Consider the following 17098-nt stretch of genomic DNA (forward strand, 5'->3'; position numbering starts at 1 on the left):
CTCTGTATTTCGCAGTATACTGGAGTAGTTTTTAAATCTGGGGTCTGCAGCAGCACCGGGTTGCCAGTACTGATGTGTTTTACGTCAAGCTGCAGGGATTGCTCCGTCAGAGTTGAAGCTGGAAGCAACCGTAGCAACAGCGCAGGCTACAGCAATGCTAGTTTTACATCTTAAGTGCACCACCTGTGTTTGTGTAATTACTGCCACTGCCAATAGGGGGAGACAAAAGTTCCACAAAAACAATCCGATCAAAAGCAGGTGATTTAGGGCTCTAACAAGATGTCAGCATCCTCAGACGTGTTGCTTCTTTTTCTTACAGAAAGTAAAGTGCAGCACATTTTGCTGTGGTTAAATCTAACATCAGACATTATGTTTACATCACTCCAACACCACGCTCACTGATGGAGTTTCTTGTTGCTGCTGCTGAGCCTTTTTACCCCATGAAACACTGTAATATTATGCCTTCACAAAACAGCTTTCCTCCTAAGAACACTGACTGATGCACATCCCCTGTTGTGAATCAAGTTCAAAATGTATTTCTGACTCGGAATTTAATTAGAATAATGAAGCCTTTGGTCTGGAGTCACTGTTGTGATGCGCTAATGAAACCGACTTTGATCTAAAATAAGTCAGGAAGCTGATGCGCATCCTGGACCCATGCGTGGAGCTCAAACAGTCCTGATGTGCTGGGGTTCATGTCAGGGAGCTGCACGTGGAGCATGCGCACAGAGAGAAAAGACCAAATGTCACGAATGGTAGATAAGCATGTTTGAAAGGAGACAACATTAATGTTGTTTGACAATCAAAATGTAATTTTCTCTCAGTCTTGCTGTTTTCCTTCAGTCCTTGACTCACTTTGTCTCACAGCTTCCTTCCTCTGTTCTTTGTTATCCCATCATCACTCACTCTGGAAAACCTGCCAACCCATTTATTGCATTTCCACTTTACTGAAAGGTTACACAGCCACGGGAATATTAAGTAATTGTCAGTAACTCAATCATGTTTATTGTATTATTCTACGTACAGTATAATGTTACAACAATCCCATTACCCGTTTATTTCTTCTCACAATTAGCAGCATCAATACCAACAACAATCATATTGCTTGTTCTGCTCTGTGTTCTTTCATTTTTCCTCCCCAGCGGTCATTAAACAGTACAAATCAATAAGAAATGCACAGGACAACACATTTGCAGTCAGATACTGTGGCTAGTATATCCAAATAATTGCCCATTAAATATCTGTGGCTGACCACTAAAAAGAAGAGCGAAGTCTCGCCTGAATGAAGCATTATCAGAATAAAGATACATCTGAACAAAACTGCAGTGGAGACGAGTAAAAACAAAACATCTAAATGGACTCTCATTTGGGATTTCTTATCATTTAATTTGAATTAGAGATAACGAGCGTCCCTCGGGAGGTGTTAAATCCTGCTCTCTGGCTGAAATGTTTTCATTTAAGTGCACAGTGGGATTGCAAACGCATGTGTTGCAACAGCTTGAACGATGCGTTCAGCAGCGAATGACAGGTTTTGCTGCACATGTTCGAGTGGGTTTCCTCCCACAGTCCACAGACATGTCCTGATGTGTGTGTGTTTGTGTGTCAGTGTGGGTGTGAGTCAGTGATTGTTTGCAGGTCGGTATCTGTGACAGACTGGCGACTGATCCAGGGTGCTTCCCTGAATTTGGGCCAATGAAAGCGGGTGCAGGCACCAGCAGAGTAATTATTGGTCTGGTGTGTAAACATCAAAGAATTTTGATATAAGCCTGTCTTTATACTTTAATATTATCAAAGCCTGAACTGGACCAAGCCGGGTTTGGCAGGGAAGTTTATTCAAATTCAAATCTCAAGATCACCACATGTGTTCATTCCTCTGAACACCACAAGAAACAAAATCCATAAAAAAATGGAAATATTTGGACGTTCTTTACGAGACATCTTGTGTTTGTCCCGATTATTGTGTTTTTACGATATAACACATTTATTTACAGCAAATGTCAGCTTGTTGAAAATGCACCTTCCCATCAGAAAAAGAATCATTTACATATATGAAGGCGTGTGCCAGTATCTTGGCTATTGATTTCCAATGCCAGATACGTTTGAGTCTATCAAGGCTCCTGTTACTGCAGACGTCTGTGAGGAGTCATCTCAGTTACTGCAGCTGCTACTCGTGCACTGTGTCACCCATCTGGATTATGCCGTCTGAACCTGCACACTCTTACACTGCCGCATGTCTGCCTGTCATCCTGTGAGCCCGACTCAGAGAAGCCACCAGCAAATCTGAGGCTTTGTTGCATACTGACACACATGATTGAGCCAGTCTGGGTCTTCAAACACGGCACGCTTCCCCAAACCCTCACAATACGGATCAGGAAATCCAAAAAGTTGCAATGGAAAATATCTACTAAAGGGAGCCAAGTTCAGATTTTAAGAAGTAGCAGCAAACCACTGAAGCTATAAAAAACAGATCTACAATCAGATTTTCAACTCAAGGCTGCACAGATGAATAAGAGGGGAAGAAGATCAACTGGTCCTCAACCTGTGGCTGTCCCAGCGTTCACTCCAGAGGCGCCAGCAGGAAACACTCTGTGAGTGGATGCCAGAACAGGAATTCAGCCGTCATCAGATCGGCTTTTACACCTGGGCTTTTGCTGCTGTAACGTGTCAAAATGTTCCTCAATGAAAAAGGCTGATCTGGATAGTAAGTACCAGCTGTAAACTCATTTTGAGTCATCTATGTGTCCACTATGATCCCCAAACAGATCGCTGTTGTTTATGTGTGTTTTGTTCCTGTCCAAGCAGCACATTCCAGGCCAAACTGAACCAGGCGTATTTAGCACACGAAAACCCAAAGATGCTCCCTTTGGGAGGATGTCCCCGGACCCCCACAGAGGTTACATCACTACCTCTGGTCGATCGGCCCCTCAGTGTGCTATAATCCCACCAATGGCTCTGAATGTAAGGCCGTGTTTTTCATGTCTGATCTGAATGAAGCACATAATCCAGGGCTGGCTGTACACTACGCAGTCAAATCATTCTGCTTTCCCAGCAGAGGTGCACCAATCTACTCTCCATTCACCCAGAGCCCCCTGGCAGGCTGGACCCTCCTATTTTTGTGCAGCTGGACCCTTTCATTATTTACACTTGAAATGATAATGACATCATGTGTGCACAGCTGCACTATTTGCATCCACACGGCATGCATCTGAATAAGTGTGGCCAAACGGAAAGGTGGAAACGGATCCTCCAGGAATATTTACATGCTAACTGCATTCAGATGTGGAGGTTTTCTGCCTGTGCGATTTAATAACAGGGCGAAGTTGAATAGAAAACGCTTTGAAATGGGACTGACGGGCTAAGTCGGAGCTGCGGTCAGGATCAGCTGTAAACACAGTGAGAAACACAGACACATCACTGCCACTCATATTTCAGTCCTGCGTGGCTGCTTCTGGGTTAAAACTGTGCGACAGGGTTTGCTGAGCTGGCAGCTTCGGTGCCATGATGGTTCCTGGGTAGGGCATCTCTCTTTGAGGCTCACTCTTTGATTCCCCACTGAGCAAAGTTTAAAAGGCCGGAGGCAGATGAATGAGGCTGTTTTGTCGCTCTGTACACTTTGTGCAGGTGTTAAGAAGACGACAGGATGACTGGCAAAGGGCTGAGAATGGCAGAGTAGAAGATTTTATTTCAACTCAACAGGTTTAACAAATACATTTCTACCAAGCAAGCACATACACTTACAGTCATGTCAGCGATGGAACTGCTATACGAACCTACTAGATAATACAAAACTCAGCCAAACATGTGATCAACAAGCCTAGAAGTTACAATGACACTGAATACTAATCGCTGCTTGTCTGTTCTTGGATCCCGCTCAGTTCACACAGCACTGAGTCAGTGATGACTGAAGCATTGACATGCAGTTCTCAGAGATGGACGTGGTGGCATTTTCTTGGTGTTTTCCAGGCAGAGGGAGCTTTGGATGGGTGTGTCCACGCAAATGATGCTCTGATCACTGTGAACACCCACATTTCAGGATCCTCTGCTTGTGGAGGATCTCTTCAGGGGCATTTAGTGTCTCTGGTTTTTAACACTGCTGTTTGGCTCATAATGGAGCAACATGTTTGCACTCACTCGCCCTTGACAAACGTTACCATTCAACACAGCAATACTTCTTAAAGACGCCCCCTGTAGATTGTGAAATGTCTATTTACATCAGCGTGACACGTCTGCTGTTTGTTATTCCCGACAGAAGACATATTCAGTGTAGCTTGTCCAGATTTTGTCCTCGTTAGGATCATTGCTGGTGTAGGCGCAGGTGCCTGTGGAGCTGCAGGCCACCATGTGGAAGCCCGCCTCTGTCAGCTTGTCAAACGCCTGCTCTAGAAAATTATACTTCAGGTAGTAGCGGGATGTGTACCTCTCCGGGGGCCTGTCCGGGTCCCTGCTCTCGTTCAGCGTGTCCCCGAACACCTCCTTGGCCAGAGACGTCTTGCCGCAAACCGTGATGCGCGCCACCCTCCTGAATTTGGCGTCGGTTTGGATGTCTCTGCCGATGGTGTACGAACCGCGGTACCCTACCGTGATGTAGCCCGACTTTCTGGAGTCCAGCGACGGGGAGCGCATGGCCCCGCTGACCGACATGGTGCGTAAAGTCTCCGCGCCGCCGGAGGAGCCGCACTGCTGCGCACCTTCCTCCGTGTCACTCTGGCTAATCTCCTCGCTGATTGAATTGTCCTTACTCACCCGGGGGCTGAGGCGTTTGGCAAGGTCCCGCAGCTGGAAAAAGTCAGCCTCCCTCTGCAGTCGACTTTTCTCGGGGAAGTAGTCCGGCAGGACCAAGTTCAGGTCTCGGAGATAATCTAAGATGTAGCGGAACAGGAACCCGTCCCTGTCCAGAAAGAAGCGCCCCTTGCTGTCTCTCGCCAACTCCTTGGGTGACTTCTTGCTGAACATGTTCCACAGCAGCGAGTCCGGGACGGCGATGAGAGTTTTGTGTCTGGTCACGTAAACCTGGCCGCCGACGTTCAGCTCAATGATCTCTGAAAACGGGGAGCCCGAGTCGGCGCAGGTGGACGCTGCGCGCTCCGTGTCGGCCAGTGCCATCTTCTGCACTGATGTGGGATCAGTGGGAGCACTGAGCAAGTCGGTGGCGGCGGCTTGTTTATGAAGCCTGGGCTTACCGCGCGCGTGAGTGTGCGTGCGTGCGAAGATGGGGAGGGTTGACTGCTAAACTGACATTTAACTATAACATGACTGTCCTGCCAAAACTGGAGGCAAGCGGCCCCGCGCGAGCGCCTGTGCAGCCCTCTCTCTCTCTCTCTCAGTGTGTGTGTGTGTGTGTGTGTGTCTGTGTGTGTATAAGAGAGAAAGGGAGAGATTCCTCCAGCATCACTTGAAGCCAGCATCCACGTTTGATCATGTGTCATTTGTTTTTTGTTTTTTTCCTTTCCTGTCGGGTATAAACATAAATGCAGTTTACCCTCCGATGATTGGTTGATCAATGAGAGCAGTTCAATTAGATTTTTTTTTTTTGCATATTCTCACAGAACACACAGAACCAGAAACCACACAGCTGCTGAGACTGATTCCAGCCTTGAAATCAAGAAATGGCTGGAAAATATGGAAAGAGTGACACCCGTTGCAACTCTGATGGAAATGCAGCCATCTACCACACACACACACACACACGCACACGCACACAGACACACACACACACACAGAGTGGGAGAGAGAGTCTTAACCCTGAAACAGCCCTTTGAAGAAGTGAGCACTGGCAATAATGTTCACTCTCAGGGCTTAAAATTCAAACTGGTGCTCGCAGTCAGTCGGCTGCAGCAGGAGCGCTCAGACCGACCAGTTTTCACCGCTGCATCAACTTCTGCATGACAATCATTCCCTGAAGTCTTACTTAAGACAAACCACAACGGCTACCTGCCTAACAAACCGACCGAGCCTTCACTTAGCTCTGCCCCAGACCAGAGGCCGAGGCTGAACCCTGTAATGTGATGTTTAACTGTGTGGGGGCCGATCTGTGCACAGATTGAAGAGAAGTTCTCGTTCTGTGACTGTGTGGACAGACAGGAGTGATCCTACAGCATTGATTCCCAACCCGTGGGCCATTTGGTACTGGGCCGCACAGAAAGAAAAAATGATTTCCATTATTTTGTTTTTTCACAATTTGAAAAACAGGTGGTGCCTGACAGTGCCAGTCTGCAGCCAGGTCCTCTTGACATGATTAAAAAGTGGATTTACGTTCATTATTATTGTTATTATTATTATTAAAGAGAAAATACCACAGTTTTTAATGCCGATCTTATCATTTAATTTTGTTTTTATCTGCTACACCTTTAGACTGGGCCGTGAAAATATTGTCAGACATTAAACTGGGCCATGGTACAGAAAAGGTTGGGGACCACTGTCCTACAGGACTGGGACAAAACACACACACACACACACACACACCATCTCTGCTACCCAGTGAATTACTGCTGTTTAAGTGATATTTGATGTGTCACTATGACATTATCAACAGCACACAGCACTGCTGATGACCTCTGTCACTGCTCATAAGAGCCATTTAAACCCTGCCAAACCGAAAATGCAGTCGTCAGCTGCTTTTGTTCTGTGTGAGGGTTCGACAGTGCTACAGGCCAAAAAACAAACAGACTATTGGAAAAAGAGGCATCATGGCAATATTTACTGAAACGTCTGATGCACATAAGTTCAGAGAGAAAAAAATACTGCAAAAGACCCTCTTTTCTGTATTCTTGGAATAAGACCCACCAACTCTGACATGGATAATGAACAAGAATCAATAAATGATACTTGTACATGTGGGCTGTTCAGGTCTGAGCATTTTGTTCATTAGAGCAGTGATTCCAGGGCCAGTTGTACCTCAGCAGCTCCTTCAGTCGGCGGGGGGTACATGCAAAGCTCAACTGAAAAATTAGCTCAACTGAAAAATAGAAATTGTGATGTGTTTAAAAGTATATCCAGTTATTGGGTTGTGGGACGTGGCTGTGTCAGACAACCACTGAGTTACAGGGTTGATCCGTCTGTATATACACGTTCATATGAACATGCCTTTTCACCATTCACTTCACAGCTGAGGTCAGCGCTGGCTTGTTATTACTGTCTTCTCAGCAGTTTGATGGCAAACATCCCTCTGTCATGTGATTGTCATGAGTGATTTGGTCAAAACTTGTGTCATTTTCCTATTCAAAACTTCCCATTGCAGAGACATGAATTTCCAATGTGTGTCATGTAAAAAAGAAACTGATTGCAAAAGGCAGCAGATAATAAGTGTCCAAGTCAGTTATTTGACCCGATTAAGCCCTCTTACCACTATATTATACAGGATGAATTATAATCTCACAGTCGCACAGGCTTAAAACAGCCAACAAAGTTATAGGCATGCGTTCACTGTGATGACTTTTAGGTCTGCTCATTTTTGTTAACCTTTCTGTCTCAGAGGCAACCAGGATGTTTGGAACTTCTTTGCCATCTGAAGCTACATTTTGCTTTCAAGCTTCAGCATTTGTAATTAAAACGAAGAAAAATTAAGAGTCGATTGGCCAATATGGTCAAAATGATGACAAACGAACCGAATATTGCGTCCAGTCATTGTGAAACTACCCACTTCTCATCATGATGGTTTCTTTTGCCACTTTGGAAATTTGGAAGAACAGGCTTCAGATAGTGAAATTACCTTTAAAAGACGCCTGCTCTTGGATGTTTAGTCACTTGAAGACGTTGTTGATCTGCAACAATGCTACGGAAGGTACTACTGCTTTCTTTCATACTTACATATTTTCTTTGATTAGATTTTTTCACTATTTCACTAAATGAGATTGAATTTTTGGGTTTAAAGACAGACAGATGCTGCATATTGTAGCTCCTCTGCCTGGATAGATCATGTACAACTGCACTGTCTCTGGAGAGGTTTGCATTGCAGAGGTTTGGACTGACTGGCCCGGTTTCACCTTTCCAGGGTATTACAGAGAGCTTTGGAGCTGCTATCCATGCCCTCAACACCACTCAGCTGACAGATGGCGTGATTAACAGGAGCAAACGGATGATGCTGGACACCCTGGGTGTTGGTCTGTTAGGAACCAGGACAGCTGTCTTCAACAAGGCTCTCAAGTACAGTCAGGTACGTTGAATTGAATCCCATACCTTTACATATCCACTATATCTCTGTCATTGTGTGTGATCAACACCAAATCCTTCGTTATTCTGGCTCATCAGAAGTTGTCTGTGTTGATCTAAAACTAAAATAATTAGCTACTGATTGTCAAAGTTCTCCTCCAGTTGACAAATGCTACTAATTGAACTGGTCTGACCCACTATTGTGCGCTGTTCGTGATTCATTTCATTAGTCCGCTTCCTGTACTTCTTCAATAAGCCAATTAGTTGATTCAACCCCTTTTATGATGCCATTTGTTCATTATTTTGTTGGCTGGAAATTGGGAGTGTCTCCTCTGAGCTCAGAGCGACATCTATAATTAAATGCACACTTACCCTCCTGTTAATTTGTCTGATTGCAGTCGTTCGCGTCGAATGAGAGGAGCAGTGTTTGGGGTAAATCACGGATAACTCTTCCTCCTCCTTACGCTGCATTTGTCAATGGCATTGCGGTAAGCTCGCTAAAATAAATGCATCATAATATATAGAAAACAGAAACATGATATGGTGGCTGGTTGGACCTCTGGTCATCGGTTCTGTCCCATTGTTTGGTAACAGGTTCACTCCATGGACTTTGACGACACGTGGCACCCTGCTACTCATCCCTCAGGAGCCGTGCTACCGGCCCTGCTGGCCCTCACAGAGTCACTGCCCAGCCGGCCCTCGGGTCTAGACCTGCTGCTGGCCTTTAATGTTGGCATCGAGGTGCAGGGCAGACTCTTGAAGTTCTCCAGAGAGGCCTACAACATCCCTGAGAGGTGAGACATTCAATGATATTAACCAACATCAGTGTTAATGCTCAGCTCTTCTGTCCAACTGTAAGTCAAAGCACTCTGGAGAGTGTATTAAAGGGTTGATTCACCCAAATTACAAGAAGCGCAACACCTACATCTAGTGGTGCAGTATGTAGCCATGCAGATGGAGGTGGAGCTGATCAATGACTTTTAGTTTGTGGTTCTTACAGCACTAAAAAAAAAACACATTTCAAGAATGCGGCAGCTGTCAACATCTGTCTCCAGAAAGTGTCCCTATCTCAATAATCCATACACCTCGCTGTCAGCGGTTTTCATACAGACAATTTCTTCAGTAGAAATTAGTTCTAATAGTAATAAAAAAAATTCTCACAGCAAAGTCGATGGATTAATAAAAAAGCAAGCTGCTGTGAAGTTTTTCAAACAGAATTTTGGAAAGCTGTAATGTTCCGTTAGACATCTTAAACTGACCCTTTAAAGTATCAGAACTAGAGCACCAGCTAATGGTTCATTCCTTTTGACTAATTAATTTATTGATCTATAAAATGTAAGAACTTTGTTTCAGTTTCTTGCAGTAATTAAAACTCCAGTAGTGACACTAATGTTTGTTCACGTTTCCCAACACTCTCAGATTCCACCCTCCCAGCGTTGTCGGGGTGATGGGCAGTGCCGCGGCCTCGGCTAAGCTCCTGGGTCTGTCCCCTGCACAGTGTGGTCATGCTCTGGCTATCGCAGCCTCCTCTGCTGGGGCCCCGTTGGCCAACGCTGCCACACAAACCAAACCTCTCCATATTGGAAATGCTGCTCGGAGAGGCCTGGAGGCCGCTCAGCTGGCCCAGATGGGTCTGGAGGGGAATCCGGCCATCCTGGATATGGACTGCGGGTTTGGTGTTTACTACAGGGACTACAGTCCGTCAGCGATGCCAGATTCTACTTCTAGGGACTTTAAATGGATTTTGGAAGATCAGGATGTGGCCTTCAAGCGCATCCCTGCTCATCTGGGGATGCACTGGGTTGTGGATGCAGCACTGGAAGCCCGCGCAATGCTTAAAAATACAGTCGGGAACTTTGACCTCAGCCAGATCAGGCGGGTCACGCTTCGGGTGCCTGCGTCCAAGTACATCGACTGCCCCTTACCCGCCACAGAGCACCAGGCCAGGCACTCGTTTCAGTTCAACGCCTGCTCTGCCCTGCTGGACAACAAAGTGACGGTGTCTTCTTACAGCCAAGCTCAGATTAACCGGCCCGCTCTGACGGAAATCTTGTCCAAAGTCAAGGTGGAGACCCCTACAGTTAACCAGCCCAGCTTTGACAAGATGTACTGCGAGGTTGAGCTAGAAACAGATCTGGGGCAGAGTTTTGTGGCCAGATGTGATACCTTTTACGGCCACTGGAGGAAGCCGCTGAGTCAAGAGGACCTGGTGGAGAAGTTCAGCGGCCATGCGTCGTCCGTGCTGTGCACAGAGGGAGTGGAGGGCGTGATTGATGTGGTGGGAAACATTGAGGAAGTGAGAGACAGCTCAGTCCTGGGTTCATATCTGAGAATGACAAGCAGTCAACACTAGCAGTTAACCATCTCTCACACTCTGTGATTCTGCAGTGATCGACGAAGACGGAGCGTGACGACGTGTGTGAGGTCATTTCAGATTTTAAACTTGTACATGAATGAAATATCATAATGTAAATAAATAATTATACTGGAAATAAAGTGAACTGGAAAGTGGACATTTTATTGCTTTTTTTTTTTTTTTACAACACCACACCAGCTGTTGCTTTTCTAAAATGTGATCAACATTGCCATCATGAGGCTGATCCACTGCATCAGAACACAGCCCGGCAAGACTGAGTCAAACAGACTTTTGCTAAATAAATCAGATCATATAGTGCACATTACCACGACAAGCGGATCTGGAAGTGATTCTGATCGAGGAGTTGCTGTAACATAATTTTCTATTTATCTCAGTCCAGCAGGCAGCTACTGTTAAGCTCACTGAAATCACATCCCGCCATTTTCTTTGCTCCCCCCCTTTCTTTCTTTTGAGTGTCGGCAGAATCAGGCAAGTTTCAGCACGTCCTGCACCATCGCTCCGATTCCGTCGAATATCTCGTGTATCGGGGCGTTGCACATGAAGGCAGAGGTGGTGACCAGCTTGTTCTTCTCGTCAACGTGGCTCTCGCCGACACTCTTGCTCACGTGCTTGCAGCCCAGCTGGCCGATGGCCGCGGCAGTGCCGGTAGTGTCGGGGTACCTGAGAGCAGACGGAGGCAACACACGATGTTTAGCTGCATGAATTTGTCACAAGCACAAACAGTATGTGCGGTGAAAATGTGCAGGTCACAATTTTAAGGCTGGAGTGTCCAAATATGCAAATGTAAATGTAGGCAAAGCCCGGCTCCTACATTACCCACAATGCAACTCCACCACCGACAGTTCGGCTGGGGATTTGGGCTACTATGGTAGTAGCGGCTAACACAGCCTTGAGCTGCTAGCCTCAAGCAGGTGAGGAACAGCTACAGGTCTGATGAGCTCACTTCACGCCCATATTTCTTCATTTCTAACTTGAAGTCTTCAGACCCAACCTGCACCGACTCAAGTGACATCACCTGAGGTAATTTAGCAGATATCACACAGCTTCCTCTGGAGCCACAAAAGGATTCATACAACTTTTTTCACCTTTGCAGAAGTTCAAATCTGTATATCCTATATCCGGGGGGGTTCAGATGAGTTAGACTCACTTGTCATCCTTCTCGAGGCCGACGGTGACCTCACAGCCGGGAAACACCTTGGCAGCCAGGACGGGTGAGATGCAGCACAGGCCGATTGGTTTACCCTCGCCGTGGAACGCCTGCAGCGTGGCCTTAACCTCGTCATTGACAGAGCAGTCCTTCCCCTGCACTGCCCATGTACAGAGGTTCTTCGCTGCCCCAAATCCACCTACGAGACATCGCAAACATGAGATTCATTTATACGATAATCACCTGAACAGCAGTGCAAAGTTTAAGTTATTCAAGCACTCTTAAGAGCATTTTAGTCAGGAATACTATAGGTTTTTATTAGACCTTGTGCTACTGAGGAGTACCTCCAGAGCTTTTCAGTGTATTTGACTGAATCAACAAAGCACGAAACAACACAAGATGAGATGAGTAACAGGCTGCTGTGTTGTTGTGACCACACCTGGGAATATAATAGCGTCATGGTCCTTGACACTGAGTTTAGACAGGTCCTGGATGTCTCCACGGGCCAGTCTTGCACTCTCCACCAACACGTTTCTCTTCTCCTCAGATGGCTCTCCTTTCAGGTGATTCACCACATGCATCTGATCAATGTTGGGGGCAAACATTTTTACCTGCAGGGGATGAAGCACAGGTGAGGACTCTCATTTCATTAACAAAAAAATACCCAGCACTCATTCAGACCACTACTGGTCATTAGTTTCAACTGGAACATTTTTCTTCTGTCTATAAAATTTGAATAAACAGGAAAAAATGTCCATCACAAGCTCCTAAAATCCAACATGATGTTAGCTAACTAACAAAGATATTTAACTTATAATATATACATAAAATGGGGAAAAACGACAGCCAATTCTCTCATTGGAGCATCAGGAACCAGAGAACGTTTTGCATTTTGGTGAATAAATAACTTAATAATAATAAGCAATTGTCAAAATTGAAGTCAGTTATCGTCAACATTGATTAATTGATAAATCCCATAACCGTTTAAGCACTAGACACATTTATTTATTTTTATTCAATTTATTTATTTATTAGATTTACAGAGTGCACTGCCTGCGACAGGTTGCCAGTTAGAGCTCTGAGACTGTGTTTTGTTTTTGGTAATCCTGTAGATGTGAGGATTCAACACTCTCAGTAAGACAGCTGAAGTGGGTATTTTGGAAAGTTTATAATAATAATAATAATAATAATAATAACGTACTTTATTTGTATAGCAGCTTTCACTTTGCAGCTCATTTACAGTGGCTGATAACATGTGAGTGTGGGCATGTGAGTGTTGTTTTAAGACCAACAGGTAAAAGGTGAAAAAGTCCTCTAAAAGCATTACAATACAATGTGTACCTTGGTCAGGGTGCATCAAACAGTGTGGATGGCAGTTTGAGGTCAGGCCACCATGAAGGAAGTTATAGCTGTTGTTCAAATCTTACAGCATGCTGCATTAAAGCAGGCCACACTGGAAGCTAACTTTTAATGAGGAGACAGACAGACAGACAGACAGACAGACAGACACACACACACACACACACACACACACACACACACACACACACACAAAGCATACAGTATCAGCAGCACTTGCGGAGCAGTGCTGTCTAACTTACACTTGCACCTCCTCTGCTCAGGTGGACCAAAACAGCGGAGGCCTCGTGGATCTCACTGCCATCATAGACCCCGCAGCCCGCCAACACCACGGCCACGCGCTTACCCATCTGCGTTGTGTAGTAACTTTTGTTCACTGCCTGGACTGTCCTGACTGTCAGTATGCTACGACCACAGTGGTGCAGCAGGGTGAGCATGGCGGACTGTCAGCGGGGAGGAAGGACGCTGTTTCTTCTTCTTCTTCTTCTTCTCCTTCTGCGCTGAGCGGCTCTTTGAATCAGGCTTCTCGGAGCGTTTGGCGCCATCTTCTGTATGAACATGTGCACTGCAGCTTTTCACTAAAATAAGATGTTTAGAGGGGGAAACTCAGATGCGATATAACACAATATTACCGTCATACACTCAGTAGACGTTAGTTTCTTTCAACCTTTTCAGCTTTTTAAGTTTTCTCTGAACTTCAATGCGATTTGCTCCGAGGACATACCGAAATTATCACATAAAACAGCAAAAAAAAAAAACAAAAAAAAAAACATAAAATGTAATATGTATAACTACTGCAATAATTAAATAAGTTGGAGCTGATTTATAAACAAATAAATATTGATCAATTTAATTTGATATTACATTTATTGACAGGTAGTTCATTGCTTTTTTAAATATTCCACCAGAATTCAAACCATTTTTTTGTTTTGTTTCCTGTTTTCAATTATTTAAAAAATGTTGCAATATATTCATTCATCTATTTTACATAATTTCATCAACGTTACCCAAAAGTGACATGAGAAATAAATAGTGAAATGCAGGTCAATCAGATAAATGAATGTTGCTTTCACGTGGATAACTCTTGTCATGTGATTTCGTATCATCAACAAAACCATGTGACCAGTAATGAGGAAGTCGCTTCAGAGAGGAAGGATCATGGGAAGAGTACGTGCCTAACTTTGGCCGTTTCGTGTGTTCTTGAGGCTGCAGCATGACTCACGCGAAGGCTGTGGTGTGTTTAAAGCTGCTGCTGTTTCTTCATGTTGTCGCTCAGTTCCGGGACGGTGGACAGCAGCAGTGGCCCGTTCCCTACAGGTACGAACCCCGCAGACCGTCGCCTCTCCGTGTTGGCTCTGCTCTGGATCGTGAAGTCATGTGACACAGAAAATAAAGTATCTGATGGGAGAAAGTTTCATGGTTTATACTTTCTTCGTCTCTCTCCAGATCAGCCAAATGTCGATGTTATGCCTTCTTTCTTTTGTTAACCAGACATTATGTGAATTTTAAACACATGTCGCATTCATGAACTGAGTTATCTGAAACTAGTTTATCAAGGTGTCGCAGGTGCGTTCATATGACTTTGGAAACGTTGGAATCTGGAGCATCTCGCTCTATGAACTTATGACAAATGTCATTTTAGAGACGTGAGATGCAACAAGTCTTGAATTTGAAGAATTTTGTGCAACAACAGAGCTAAAGATCACAGTTCTAAGTATTGCTTATGGTTTTGATGTAATGACGAATGAAGATTGGCTGATTGATACAGGGCAGTTTTTACTGAACAGCAGAAATCACATGAACATTTCCCAATCTCCAAAATTGGAGTTACTGCAGGTACTAATTATAGCCATTTTTCACATTTATGAAACCGTATTGTCTGTTTTATGTAATTAAAGACCTCATTGGACATGGTCTAGATTGTACTAGAGGTAGTCAAATCTGACCTGAATAGGGACCACAGAGACTTAATGGTGGTTAATCATGTTAGAGAAAAGCTTTTGCAGTGGTATAAAGTCTCCTTGGTGCTGCCATGGCCGGCATCCCTCGTGTCATCCACAGACGGTTTGATCGTCGCCCTGCCGTGGACTCTTACTGTGAAGCTCTCTACCCGTTCTGTCCCACTGGAGACCGAGATGGACGGATCCCCTACATGAGAGACAGCGACGTCATCTCGGTTTACCGACTGCAAACGCCTGTGTGGGAGTTCAAGTATGGAGATTTGCTGGGGAAATTTGTAAGTACATGAAACCTCTAGATTAAACTCTAAAATCAAAACAATTGGAAATCGCTACTGCGTTGCTGTAGATGGTTAAACAGGCCATATCTGACTCAGGCTCTTAAAATGGAAGTGCAACTTGCGACTTTATTCATAGAAACCCAGCTGCACAACCCTCACCAATGTCTGCTGCAATGTCCCTGTCTGGTTCACAGCACATCATGCATGACGCCGTTGGGTTCAGCAGCTCAGATACGGGGGCCAACTACACCATGGAGTGGTATGAGCTCTTTCAGCTGGGTAACTGCACCTTCCCTCACCTCAGACCCGAGGCGCCTGCACCTTTCTGGTGCAACCAGGGAGCCGCCTGTTTCTTTGAAGGCATCGATGACTTACACTGGTCACAGAACGGCACCTTGGAGAAACTAGGAGAGATCACAGGTACAACTTGACTTGTGTGATCGTGTATCTTTGCTCAGAGAGACCAACAGAAAAGTCTAAACACAGTATGAGTGGATTGGTTTTGGAATTTAAGCTATGACATCTAACATTGGTAAAAGGCTGGTGACAATCTTTGAGCATTTCCTCCCATTGGCGTCCTTAAAAAATTAAAAACGCATCTGTGAGCCACACGTTCCTTCATTATTTTGCTGTGTTTTGAGGCAATTCTACATTCACCTACCTGGTGCTGTAAATACTCACTAGTACAGCAAATATGTGCTAATCCGCAGCTGAAAATAGTCCCCAACAATTGTGCTACTTATTCCTTTATTCCTACGCAGTTCTGCATTTTAGAATTAAAATAAGTCAGGTTTTGGAGGCACAATGCTGGTGATAGCAAGAAAATTGTTATTGGAGTCAGAAGTTTGTGGTGCCCTTCCTCAGCCTAAAACTGGCAGTTCGGATGGTGTCGTCCATGTCTTTCTCCCAGTGCATTCTGGGAGCAGCTACAACACCTCTGTTGACATGGAAATAAACTTCTTGGGTTTAGGAAACTGATAATGCTGCTCTGTCACCATGACTACACAGTATTTTGACTTTACTTTTACATTCTCCCTTTGGGGTTCCTGGTCCTACATTTTTTTTCCTTCCTTCACCAGGCAGCCAGTTTAACGACATGGCCCAGTGGGTCCAGGACGACAACGAGACTGGGATCTACTATGAGACATGGACGGTTCGCTCTGACCCCGGCCCGAATGCCAGCGTGTGGTTCGAGTCTTACGACTGCTCCCAGTTTGTCCACCGCACATACAGGAAACTGACGGAGCTGGGGGCCAAACTGTCCAGCAGAACTCAAACCAATTACACCAAGATCTACCTGTACAGCGGAGAGCCCACCTTCCTCGGCAACGACAGCGCCATATTTGGACAGCCTGCCCTAAAGAATCTGGCAGTGGACATCCAGAAATTTTACCACACGTTCCGACCACACCAGTCGTTTATAGACTTTGCCATCAGTCTGTTGGAGGCTTACAAAAAGGTCGTGTTGGACAAGAGCTTCTATCTCTACTACAACTTTGAGTATTGGCATCTGCCAATGAAGCCTCCCTATGTGCAGATTACATATGAAGAGGTGCCTTTGCCTTAAGTGAAACCTTCACTACTGTGTCTTCATCAGTGGCTGCCAATAATAATTCTTTTCATTAATAATGAATCTGTTTTTTGTTTCTGTGTTTCTTGCTTCTTGATTAAAGGACTGTCCAAAAGACAAAGATATTAATACTAATAATAAAAAACAGAAAAGCAGCAAGTCTTCAGGTTTTTGAATTTTAACTCAACAAATGTTTGCAATTTTTTTTCATGATAAATGATTTTAACAATTCACCAATAATGAAACGATTGATGGAGT

At 44.9% G+C, this 17098-nt stretch overlaps 4 protein-coding genes across 4 annotated transcripts; 2 read left to right on the forward strand and 2 right to left on the reverse strand.

The window, feature by feature from the left end:
* Window positions 1-3705: 3705 nt before the first annotated feature.
* On the reverse strand, window positions 3706-5120 carry kctd12.1 (potassium channel tetramerisation domain containing 12.1). The gene has a single exon (XM_041951222.1). The coding sequence runs from the start codon at window positions 5101-5103 to the stop codon at window positions 4237-4239; it is 867 nt and encodes a 288-aa protein (XP_041807156.1). The 5' UTR covers window positions 5104-5120; the 3' UTR covers window positions 3706-4236.
* A 2554-nt stretch (window positions 5121-7674) lies between these two features.
* Window positions 7675-10655, forward strand: acod1 (aconitate decarboxylase 1). Its single transcript, XM_041950495.1, has 5 exons — window positions 7675-7780; window positions 7991-8152; window positions 8547-8636; window positions 8743-8942; window positions 9568-10655. The coding sequence occupies exons 1-5, from the start codon at window positions 7769-7771 to the stop codon at window positions 10499-10501; spliced, it is 1398 nt and encodes a 465-aa protein (XP_041806429.1). The 5' UTR covers window positions 7675-7768; the 3' UTR covers window positions 10502-10655.
* zgc:162944 (uncharacterized protein LOC569993 homolog) lies at window positions 10648-13518 on the reverse strand. The gene is made up of 4 exons (XM_041950497.1): window positions 13274-13518; window positions 12112-12283; window positions 11673-11871; window positions 10648-11185 (listed from the first exon to the last, which is right to left on the reverse strand). The coding sequence occupies exons 1-4, from the start codon at window positions 13466-13468 to the stop codon at window positions 10990-10992; spliced, it is 762 nt and encodes a 253-aa protein (XP_041806431.1). The 5' UTR covers window positions 13469-13518; the 3' UTR covers window positions 10648-10989.
* Window positions 13519-14172: 654 nt separating this feature from the next.
* Window positions 14173-16989, forward strand: cln5 (CLN5 intracellular trafficking protein). The gene is made up of 4 exons (XM_041951217.1): window positions 14173-14348; window positions 15093-15267; window positions 15465-15690; window positions 16350-16989. Exons 1-4 carry the CDS (start codon window positions 14245-14247, stop codon window positions 16835-16837), a joined length of 993 nt encoding a protein of 330 aa, XP_041807151.1. The 5' UTR covers window positions 14173-14244; the 3' UTR covers window positions 16838-16989.
* Window positions 16990-17098: the final 109 nt, after the last annotated feature.

This window comes from Chelmon rostratus, chromosome 13, assembly GCF_017976325.1.
Source record: "Chelmon rostratus isolate fCheRos1 chromosome 13, fCheRos1.pri, whole genome shotgun sequence".
In the NCBI taxonomy this organism is placed as follows: domain Eukaryota; kingdom Metazoa; phylum Chordata; class Actinopteri; order Chaetodontiformes; family Chaetodontidae; genus Chelmon; species Chelmon rostratus.

Bases quoted from the DNA above. Each gene is read 5' to 3' on its own strand.
- acod1 (XM_041950495.1), top strand. The intron at 8,637-8,742 runs GTAAGCTCGCTA...GTTTGGTAACAG, and splicing joins CATTTGTCAATGGCATTGCG to GTTCACTCCATGGACTTTGA. The intron at 8,943-9,567 runs GTGAGACATTCA...CAACACTCTCAG, and splicing joins GCCTACAACATCCCTGAGAG to ATTCCACCCTCCCAGCGTTG.
- kctd12.1 (XM_041951222.1), bottom strand. From the start codon at position 5,103: ATGGCACTGGCCGACACGGAGCGCGCAGCGTCCACCTGCGCCGACTCG.
- cln5 (XM_041951217.1), top strand. From the start codon at position 14,245: ATGACTCACGCGAAGGCTGTGGTGTGTTTAAAGCTGCTGCTGTTTCTT. The intron at 14,349-15,092 runs GTACGAACCCCG...TGTCATCCACAG, and splicing joins CAGTGGCCCGTTCCCTACAG to ACGGTTTGATCGTCGCCCTG. The intron at 15,691-16,349 runs GTACAACTTGAC...TTCCTTCACCAG, and splicing joins GAAACTAGGAGAGATCACAG to GCAGCCAGTTTAACGACATG.
- zgc:162944 (XM_041950497.1), bottom strand. From the start codon at position 13,468: ATGCTCACCCTGCTGCACCACTGTGGTCGTAGCATACTGACAGTCAGG. The intron at 12,284-13,273 runs GTAAGTTAGACA...CATCCCCTGCAG, and splicing joins TGAGCAGAGGAGGTGCAAGT to GTAAAAATGTTTGCCCCCAA. The intron at 11,872-12,111 runs GTGTGGTCACAA...GATGTCTCGTAG, and splicing joins TGACGCTATTATATTCCCAG to GTGGATTTGGGGCAGCGAAG.